Here is a 10,436-nt window from a genome sequence, read left to right as displayed (position 1 = left end):
TCATTAAACCTCAAGCACTGATTTCACTAATTCAGCACTGGAGCTACATGCTACAGCAGCAAACACCTTTTCTAGTCAATCATAATTGAACAGCTGGATGTAAAATGCAATATTATTTTTAGGCTCGTATCTAACTTTGACTTCCATCCACAAACAGTATTTTCCTCCAAAACAAAATACCTTCCTATCTTTGTAATACATCCGCTAAATATAGCGGGAGCACCAGGATGGAGTGTGATATATTTTACGCACTTTATCAGTTCCTCATAATAATAGATGCCACCGCGAACTGCCAACAGTATTGCACTTCTCTCTTCTTCTTGGGACGATGGCTGCATGTAGTGAAACGTAACGCAGGTTCTTTGTTTTTCTTTAGGAAGTATTACTTAAGAGAGCAGCAGACCTTGTTGAAGCCCTATATGGGATGCCCCATAACAACCAGGTAGGTCACTAGCGCGGTCTACGCGCCTACGCCGGCAACCCAATAGCTGCTGGTTGCCCAGCCGGCAGAGCAGCGGCGCGTTCCCTTTGTACGCAGCCCGGCTGCGCCAGCCGCCTCGAGGGCAGTCTGACGTGATGCCCTGCTCTAAGGGAAACGCTTCACCTTCCCGTTCCCTCCTCACGGCTAGTTTGCCTGTCAGAAATGGCGATTAAGTGTAAGGTGCCAAAAGCATAAGCCATCATTAAGGCGAGAGAATAACCTTGAACCCAGGCCAAAATATACAGTGACTAATGGCAAGTCCTAAAGAAATCTGCTAAACAGAGCGGGTAGAACATACTGTATTTTGCAAACTGCTGAAAATGCATCTACTGCCCTGGACGAATAAAGTGTATGCTACAATTTTCGCAGGACTTCCGGGGCCAAACTGTAATTTTATGTTAATTTCTTTATTTCTTTATACTCACTGTGTGGATGTGAAAATGCATAGTGCTCCGGTACGCAGGAAGGAAAACAGAAGGTGCAGCTGGAGCAAGCAGCAAGGTCCCCACCCTACCTATAATTTCACATGAGTCTTTTCTGTAAATTCTAACGTTATTGCGACTTGGAATATTTGCGCAGATCGGTTTCTTAGTCGTCAGTGCTCATTTTGTCTCTTTCACAGGAAATAATCCTGAAACGAGCAGCCGACATTGCTGAAGCGCTATACAGTGTGCCACGCAACCACAACCAGATCCCCACTCTCGCCAACACTCCTGCTCACACTGGCATGATGGGGGTGAACTCCTTCAGCAGCCAGCTCGCCGTTAACGTTTCCGAAACATCGCAAGCCAACGACCAAGGTATGTGGGGTTTCAAGAGTTAATCTGTCACGCTGTTGACTGCTTTTGGCCAGTGCCTATTAATACGAGCTGATGTCACCACTGTGTTCTACTTCTTTTTTTCCCCGTAGTCATATGACTGATCGTGTAATGAAATGCCGTCTTTAACTTTCTCTTAATATTTAATTCTTCCTGTTCTTTCGTTTACTGTTATCATAAAGCATCTCCAGTGGACAAAAAAAAAAAAAAAAAAAAAAATTGGCAAAGTGTAGAAAGCTGTTTATTATTCACAGTAAATATACAACGTGCACGTTTTTTATAAAATAATTATGTCTAGGTATCTCCACCCGGTTTTGGAACATTTACACAGATAAATCTAATTTGATGTCTGTGATTTTAAAATACTTTGTTTATAGGCATGTGTGACATATATGTTACTAATAAAAGTAAAAGTTGATTTAATTTACCTGTTGTAATTGAAAATGCATGTAGCATATTGCATTTAAAATTAATTTTGATACTAATGGAAGGAGGGAAACAGGATTATTAGATATGTTCAAACCCATATTTTTTGCTTGCAACATAATTATTAAATTGATTGCCCAGATAGGAACAAATTGTTGTTTAAAATCCCGATTCCGCTATGTTTCCTCTTCTAAAAAGATTGTCTTTTAATGCATTTCCAAGCTAATAAGCCTTATAAAATTCTGTACTTGATCTTGAATTAGTTTTCACCGATGGCTACACCTTACAAAAGTATGAGCTTATTGGTAATATAAAAATATCAGTCACAAAATGAATACCCCAAAACAGCCTTTTAAAGTAAATCACTGCAACAAAAAAGTTTTTCTTGTCAGCTATGGCATTTGAAGGTCTGGAGAGGCTGAAAGTTCATTCAGTGTGCTGGTACAAAGCGGGACTCGAGCCTGTTGATAATTGCTCCTAAAGACAAACGTGAAGGCACCTGACACAGCTGGATCGAAGAGAGCTTTTGTTGGCTGTCTGTGCTAAGAGGAGAGACAACACAGAGTGCTCGCAGATGATTTAAGTAGGGTTGGCGTGATAAGGTTATCTCAAACTGCAAGAGTTGATAGGGCAGTAAGAGACAACTTAGAGCAAAGCTGTGCAATCAATTAAAACTGTGTAATATATGCTGCATGAGGAAACCCCCCAGCCCTAAGTCTATATTATAAAATAACATTATTTTTTTGGGGTGGGGGGGTTTCTAACACAGTAGGTTACAGTCGCAACACAAGCAGTGTTTCCCCGCGAGGATATGTTCCCAGCAGTACTCCTCAGCAGTCCAATTACAACACAGTCAGCAATAGCATGAATGGATATGGCAATGCCGGCATGCCCAATCTAGGTGTACCAGGTTCCCCTGGATTTCTTAATGGCTCCTCAGCTAACTCTCCTTATGGCAGTAAGTGTCTATTTTTGGTAACACATCATCATATAGATTCATATTTACTACAAAATCAAATACTTGCATTGTTTTGATTTCCTATATTGTGAGCTACTGGATAAAAGGAGGGGTGACTCTGGAGGCTGGACGTAAAAACGAATATAATAAATTGATCTGTTTATGCCATAATACAATCTCAGATAGAAAAAAAAAATTGGACTGCGCAATTCGTAACAAAAGTCCAACACAAAAGAGTTTGCCTGTTATCCAGAGAGTGGCCAAGCCAAGGCATTTCATTTTTTTTTTTATATATATTTTTTTATATATATATATATATATTTTAAGAGGCAAGGCCCTATCACTCTCTTTTTCCGTGTTTGCCGTGAAAACCTCAATCTGAGTCCTGATTATTTTTGCTTTATTGCAGTAGTGCCGTCAAGCCCTACCATGGCAGCCTCTTCGGTCACCCTCCCTTCAAACTGTAGCAGTACACACGGCATTTTCTCATTCTCACCTGCCAATGTCATCTCTGCAGTGAAACAAAAGAGCGCCTTCGCTCCTGTTGTCAGGCCCCAAGCCTCTCCTCCACCATCTTGCACCAGTGCAAATGGAAATGGACTTCAAGGTGAGCTGGATCTCTCTCGATTTTCTGTGTATTGCTTTTTTGGTGCATACACTCAAGCCCTGATCGTTTATTTTGGAGAAAGGTACCTGGCTATATTTGTAGGTTTCTGGTGCTCTCATAGCCTTGCAAAAGCAGGAAAAGAAATAGGCTAGCATGAATGGTACGCTAAGTTTTTAAGCAAATCTTAGTTCACTTTTAAGACTCGCATTAGAGAAAACGCTAGTTGTTTTTCTGGCATTTTCCCTCAAGATTTCGTGCATTAAATTTTAAAGTAAGACTGTATCCCCGAGTCCTTCTCGGAGGTTTCGTGTACTCCTCGCGTTTATACATTTTCTGAACGCATTTCTGTGGACGTTTGGAACTAGCGGCATCCCCGCATAATGTGGTGCGATTTCCCCATTTTACATACGGTGCAATATCTATTTTAAAACACCTCAAATCAGTGTAAATCAGGTTAAGCTCTTACTCAGTGGACTAGCTTTCCCCTGGACTAGCTAGCCGCTTGTGCAGTGAGTTTGCATGCTCTCCTGTGGTGTTAGAACGGTTACCTCCCTATGTGAATGACTAAATATTTGAATTAAGGCAGGCAATTTTAAGCTTCTGCATTTTTTTTTTAATCTGTGTGATTTCACGTGGGTAGTGTAATGAACAATTTATAAATCGGTGGCAGAATTTCCATGGTCACCTGCTGGTAGTGGGGCAGGAAGAATCACGATACAGTGTACGTTTGGTGGAAGAATAAAAGTATGAACAAAGAAGTCTTCCTTTTTGTGGCATATCTTAAAGTTTAGAAGATGATATTGTCAGATGCATTAGAATCGTTGAAAAGGTTTGCTTGCCTCCTGTTTACAAATAACGAGCCTCGTGGTACGGCGCGGTATATTGAAGCACTTCAGATCCCGCGGCGCACAGAAAGGCTTGCAGACGCTCCTACCCCGGAGGTCGTCACTCCTCTCGACTTTCTTAGTGAAGATGTAGGTAGTGCAGTGTTATTTATTCTTCGTATTGCCATGATAGCCATAATATGATGAGCATTCGCGGCCAAACAGATGAAGACATATATTTTGATTTGCCCAAACTATTTCTGGACTCCTGCATTTTGTGGTATCCAGCTTAAGGCACTTTGGAGAGGCATAGTCCCACAGAGCTGCCTGTCCACCAAAAACCCGCGCCACTGGAGACCAGGATCTCAGAACGGATGTCCCTGGAGCTTGTTACTAACTTCTTGGCCCACGGAAGCATCTGAGAGCTTATTTGACGCACTCAGGTCAACGTGAGGCTGAGGATCCAGCTACACAAATCTTATTGTAGGATGAATGCTAGGGAAAACGATAAATAAATTAACGATATTTGTCATTGCACGTGTCTTTAGTGGAAGCTTTACTATGTGATAGCAGAAAACTATACCAGGTGTAAGCAATGTTCTTAGAAAAGATTATCCATTCATAACATAATCCAGTGTCCTACTTTTCTCTTTTTATAAAAATACACTAGTATAAAAAGTAAATATTGACATAAATAAAAAAATCTGATAAAATTTGATAAAATTTGATAAAATTTGATAAAATTTAATAAAATTTAATAAAATTTAATAAAATAAAATTTAATAATAAAATAAAATGTGGTAACACACGGCTTATATCTGAATAGCTATTCTGTAGCTAGTCTGTAGCAGATATTTTTGTATATATTCTCATTAACTTGTTGATACTGCTTTGCCCCCCAAAATAAAATTATTTAAAGGTCTAAATTAAAATGATGTAAATTTCTGCAGTTTCAGTATGTAAATAAAGGGCTTCCCTTCAGATACTCAAGGTTCCAGGTGTTTAAGAGGTCTAGATCGCTGCAAAGCGGGGTTTTCAGAAGAACTGGGCAGGCTACATGCCCAGCTCGCAGCAGACCCCGAGCACCCGATCTCCCCCAGCACCTCCCCAGCCCCCCGCGGCCATACTTCCTCAGCCCGGGGTACAAAGCGCGCTTTGTGTAAATGCCCTGTCGTGACTCCACACCAACCAATGCCCGCCTTGTTAAACAGGTCATGACGTCAGCTCTTAGGCTGAGGCCCAACCCTGCTCTAGACTAAGCTTTTTCTGGGTCCAGCCAGCCCGCTGAAGGCCTAACGATCCCTTCAACCCCTGATTTCAGGGCGCTGCAATCGGAGCAGCAGACCTGCTGTCACCCCTCACGAAGTGCAGCATCCCGTGGCTGTTGCCACAGCTCGAGGTCAGGAGCCCTGCGCCGCGGCCCCACCGGGCTGGCCCGACCCCCCCAGGCGCTCAGAACTTCTGAAACTCAAAGGTATCCAGATGTAGGGATGTGCCGAAACTTTGGGGTTTGGTTTAGCAGCCAAACTGAGAAGGGGTAGAAGTGTTGGGGAGGAAAAAAAGTTATCCTGTTTTCCTCATCCAGCTGAAGCAGCTGAACTGAATCGCTCCGTGCTGAGCAAAATGACCCACAGAAATAGCGAGAGCGTCTTTCTGGTCTGGTAATTAGGGCGCTGGATTCCAGGGTTGAGACAAAAAGTTTAACTATTTATGCAAAGTAGCACGGCACCGTGAAGCGGTGCTTCATATCGTGCGAGTTAGGGTACCTAGCAAAAGGCAAAATATGGGGGTCCAGGTCCCCTTGGGCCGAGGAGACAATCAAACTGCATCTGACATACCCGTGGTGAGTTCCTTTATCACCACAGCAGAGAGGCACCATCATTTTTTCCAACCAAAGCTATTGAGTTAATTCAGACTGAACTCATGAAAAGCTTCAGGGTGACAACCCTCCACCCAGCTGTCCTCACAGATCTCAACCAGTGCCTTGAGTTGAACTGCGGCCAGCACTGAGTGGCAAGACAGGGATGAATTTGTCATATGCTTCCTTCATGAGGCATCATAAAGAAAAGCCAGCGATGCAGGAGATGATACTTATTTACACTGCATTTTACCTGTACAGCGATGTAGAGGGTTTCTCTTCCTCCTATTTTCTTAGTCATTTGTTGACATTGAGCCATTTTAAAAATCTAATTAGCTGCTTTCTGAACACCAAACAAGTAGCTCGAGACTTTTCTGATCAGCATTTTTTTTACATTAAATTAAAAAAATATGGAATTCAAGAGCTGCAGTCCAATGCACCTAAAGTTTTTTGGTGATCTTCAAGTACAGAGCCTCATTATACAGCGGGATGTGAAAGAGCTGAGGAGTCTGCACTGTTGGGGACGGTCACATACATTTAGTCAAGCCAAGGGAGAAGTAAGAGCTCGTGGGCACTGCTGTTGTATCTAAGGTAAATCCTGCAGTTTATGAATCTGGATAAGAAGGGATGACGTGCTCTTTTAATCGCAGGGCAGGATATCCTCTCTCTTGTTGCGTGTAATCTTACCTTTCCCCACAAGTGCTCTGAAATAAAAGCCACTTGGATGGTTTTCAGGGAAGCTGGCTGACCCTGCTATGGCAAGGCGCTGCACACCGATGCGATGGGGCCAGGCAGCCCGGGTTTCCCTATAACGGTTTGGTAGCACTGTGAAGAGTCAGAGTCAGATGAGAGCATGGCAAAACCCAACATGCGACAGCCCTGCGGACACGGGTAGTCCTTTTACAGGGATTTGAGGCTAAACCACTGTAGGATTTGTCTATGTGCCTCCCCCCCCCCAAAAAATAGTTGTTCTTGGTACATCTGAGACGATGAAGAAGTAGGAGCAGGACGATGAAGAAGTAGGAGCAGAACGATGAAGAAGTAGGAGCAGAACTATGCAGCTCCATCTGGACCTCAGATGGACTGTCCTGTCTCCTAACATCCTATAAAGCAGACATAGAGCTGCTCTAGCTTCTGGCTTGTGGTACATCACCCGAAGCATCAGGAGCACCTGAGCCCACCGCACTAGAAACAAGACCTTGCTGCTAGTAAGCATACCCCCAAAAGCCACTCCGCGTTTTAGGACTTACTGCCAAAGTGTGAACGTGGAGAGGTCTGTAATCAACAAGGGGATTCACTTTTTTTCTAAAGAGATGCAGGACAGGGGTTAAGGAGAAAAGAAAAAGAATGAAAAAGAAGACAAACTGGAGAAATCTCAGCGAGGTCGGTGTGCGGGCAGTGCCGGCCAGCGCTAGCGTGCAGTCTTCTTCCTTGCTGCACTCGCATGCCCCCCGTCAGCTGCGCATCCGTCCTCGGCCAACTGACACCCTAATCCGGGTCAAACCTCGGCAGCGGCGGCTCTCGGAGGAGATACCTACCCCTCTCTCTGTTGTCCTGTGGGTGTGACTCGCTCCTGCGAGTCAGTCTGCAGAAAACCCAAAAAGCCACAATCTTATTAACTCTGTGTGACTTCCACTGCATGGTCTGCGATCAGAAAGCTAAGTACTTACACATTTTTTTAAGAGCAGGATGCCAGCATATGGGTTCCTCAGGGCAAAGGGCTTTTTCCTGTTTAAAACAATGGACATTTAAGGTATAAAATAATTTTTTTAGTGAGAAGGTGCTGGCTCGCTGCAAGGTTGGAAGTACAATATGTGTTCAAAATTTGGTTTTCAATCGTAATTTACTTTTTATAGATTGTGAAAGATATTGCTGTCTGGTTAAGCTTTATGACTGCCATGCGGAGCAAAAGGTTCTCTATATTCCTCTAAAATTGCATCTTGCTTAATTTTCTGGTCTTCCCCTGGATGAAACTATTAAAATTATTATTAAAAAACTGGCCACCCCATTTTTCTTTAAAAAGGCATTTGGTATCAATTTGCACAGCAGGAAATGTAGTGCAGAAATTCACAACTGTCAAATGATCCTACTAAAAAAAATAGTGAAAGAAATATTCGGAGCACAAATTTTGCACACTCCCCACCCCCATTGTGCCACAGATAGAATTCAACAAAAATGGCTCAATGACTTAAGTTAAAGAGTTCAGACTTCCCCGGAAAAGTGTGCGGCAGACAACCTAAACTGCCGCGCAGCAGGAGCCAAACACGAGAGTACACTAAGTGCGTGAGGAAGACGTGCAGGGTGTTAGTACCAAAACTGATGCGCTACTTAGGAAGGTATTTATGCACGCAACCTCTGGAGGGAAAACCTGGCCTTTTTTTCAGCTAAGTTGTTCCTTGGAGAAACAAATGTCTGGATCGGCCGTGGACCTTTGCGCTGTGCTTGGCGTGCTGGCAGAGCACGTCTGGCGCTGGCTGCAGCACACAGCCGTTACGTCTCGCCGCCGCCTCCGTACCGAGCGCGATGACGGACCCTTGCTGAATCTGAAGCGGGAGAGACAGGAGGACCCTATATTTTGGGTTGACCTGTGGTGATCTTGATTTCCAGGGCAGCTGATGGTTGTATTGGAGCGTAACAGCACCTCAAAACGAGCTCCTCATCCCTCAGTTCGGGTGCAACCTCGGAACCAAACCCTGGGGCTGATGTGGCACCAGGCTTCCCGCTGGCTGAAAACTCACGGGAGATTTAGGGGGAACAAGACAGGGAAAGGAAATGCTCTGGGTAGAAAGGGTCTCTGCCAATATACGCACCACTCTCCAGTTTTGTAACTTCAGTCCCTCTTTAGGGTTAAAACATGCAGTATTATAAGCCACGCAAAACGGTATCTTCCATTTTAACTTTGACAGGTTCGATGCATCCTAATTAGTGGTAAAAAAATAGCAGAGTTGGAAAACTTCCACCTGTTTCAAGAGCATCGCTCGAGATGCGTTTGAAAGAGATATAGTCCCTTACGCGTCCTTCGCGTCAGCTCGCTCAGCTGCCTCCGGCGCCCGCGGGACCAGCGCTGCTCGGGGCTCCGGCCGCGGCCCTCGGAGCAATTCCGGTCCTGCAGACCGTGCCGCTGGCTGCGTGGGAGGCTGGCGACGTAGGAAACGTGTACGGACCCGGCTCTCCCAAACCGTAAAGCTGTAACGGCGAATCTGAAACAAATTAATATTGTTGAAATTAATGAACTGAGAAATTGAAGTTCACATCACTACAAGAACAAATTTATTAATATCTGTTGTACATAAATTAATGAGAAATATCGTTATGGCAAAAATTAAACAACACTAGAGTTAAAGGCTGTCTAAATTGTGTTTATGCCGAAGAGTTGACTAGGAAAAAAGCAGTAGTTGTTGGCACCTCGGTCTTGACCTGTTAGAAGAAAAGGAGGTGGCTCGTCAGGAGTGTTAATCTCGCGCCTTTGCGTGGCGCTTGGTTTCCAGAGCTGCGGGCGGGCGCAGGGCGCTGGGCCTCGCTCTCCGAGAGTCCTTGACTCGCTCGGCCCCGCGGTCATGAAGTACCATCATGGAAATGGAGGTTTTCTGCCCAGGTGCCAGGTCTGGGCACGAAGCGGCGGTTGGCGGGGCTCCCGCTGCGGGGACGTCCCCAAGGGGTGCCTGACGCAACCAGCAGCGACCGCGGTGTTCCTCAGCTCTCCGGCGCGCGGCCCCGCGCTGGGAGGGACGCTCCGCGCGCGAGGCCCCGCTCGGAGCCTCCCTCCGCGGCGCGAAGGCCCGGCGGGGCGTTTCCCCGGGAAGGGCGCGTGTCCGTGGTCCCTCGGTCGGAGGATGCCGTGGCGCAGCGTGGAGGAGCCCGGGGCTGCATCCCCCCGCCCCGCTCCCGGCCGGCGCCGACCGTCGCGGTCACCTTGAACCAGATGTGCCTTACGCAAGCGTGCTAATAACGGCTGATTTTTCTTCTCTTTTTCTTTTAGCTATGTCTGGGCTTGTAGTCCCGCCAATGTAAAGTCACTTTTGTTTACCTACCGTAGCACCAAGCTTCAGAGGATGGGCTTAGGGGACAAGTTTAGTATATTAAGACATGCTGATGGAAACAGTATCTTCACACAGAATCAGCAACAAATCGAAATGCTACAAAAAAAAAAAAAAAAAAGACTTTGTTTAAAGATTTTATTTAAACTATTAAGAATCTACATGCAAACAACCTACTTCTTCATGAACAATTCCATTTTATTGACTGAATTTTTCTCATATTTTCACATTTCTCAGTCCTGAAGAATAAGGAAAAAGCGACGCCTATTTTGTATAAAGTTTCTGATTACGTCTTGGCTATGTCTAGTACTTGCTATGTGTTGGGAGAAACTTTGTGGATGCACCATTTTGATTATCATGAAACACTGATGAAAAATGCCTCCGAACATTTTTCTGTACTCATAACTAGATTCACAATGGTTGTGTA

At 44.8% G+C, this 10,436-nt stretch overlaps 1 protein-coding gene across 4 annotated transcripts in view; it reads left to right on the top strand.

Moving 5' to 3' along the window:
* Positions 1-10,116, top strand: part of EBF3 (EBF transcription factor 3) — a 121,100-nt gene extending 110,984 nt beyond the window's left edge. For 2 of the 4 annotated variants that reach the window (XM_082002577.1, XM_082002576.1), the window contains exons 12-16: positions 377-442; positions 1,104-1,281; positions 2,495-2,683; positions 3,201-3,290; positions 9,952-10,116. In XM_082002577.1, the coding sequence (XP_081858703.1) occupies positions 377-442; positions 1,104-1,281; positions 2,495-2,683; positions 3,201-3,290; positions 9,952-9,983 (555 nt within the window). In that variant the 3' untranslated portion in view covers positions 9,984-10,116. Of the gene's footprint in view, positions 1-376; positions 443-1,103; positions 1,282-2,494; positions 2,684-3,092; positions 3,291-9,951 lie in introns of all 4 variants that reach the window. The other 2 variants (XM_082002575.1, XM_082002578.1) reach the window with 2 other exon arrangements.
* Positions 10,117-10,436: the final 320 nt, after the last annotated feature.

The sequence above is a fragment of the Phaethon aethereus genome (assembly GCF_964289735.1).
Source record: "Phaethon aethereus genome assembly, chromosome: 7".
Classification (NCBI taxonomy): domain Eukaryota; kingdom Metazoa; phylum Chordata; class Aves; order Phaethontiformes; family Phaethontidae; genus Phaethon; species Phaethon aethereus.
Note: the sequence above shows the minus strand (reverse complement) of the source record. Positions and strands in the feature narration are given on the sequence as shown.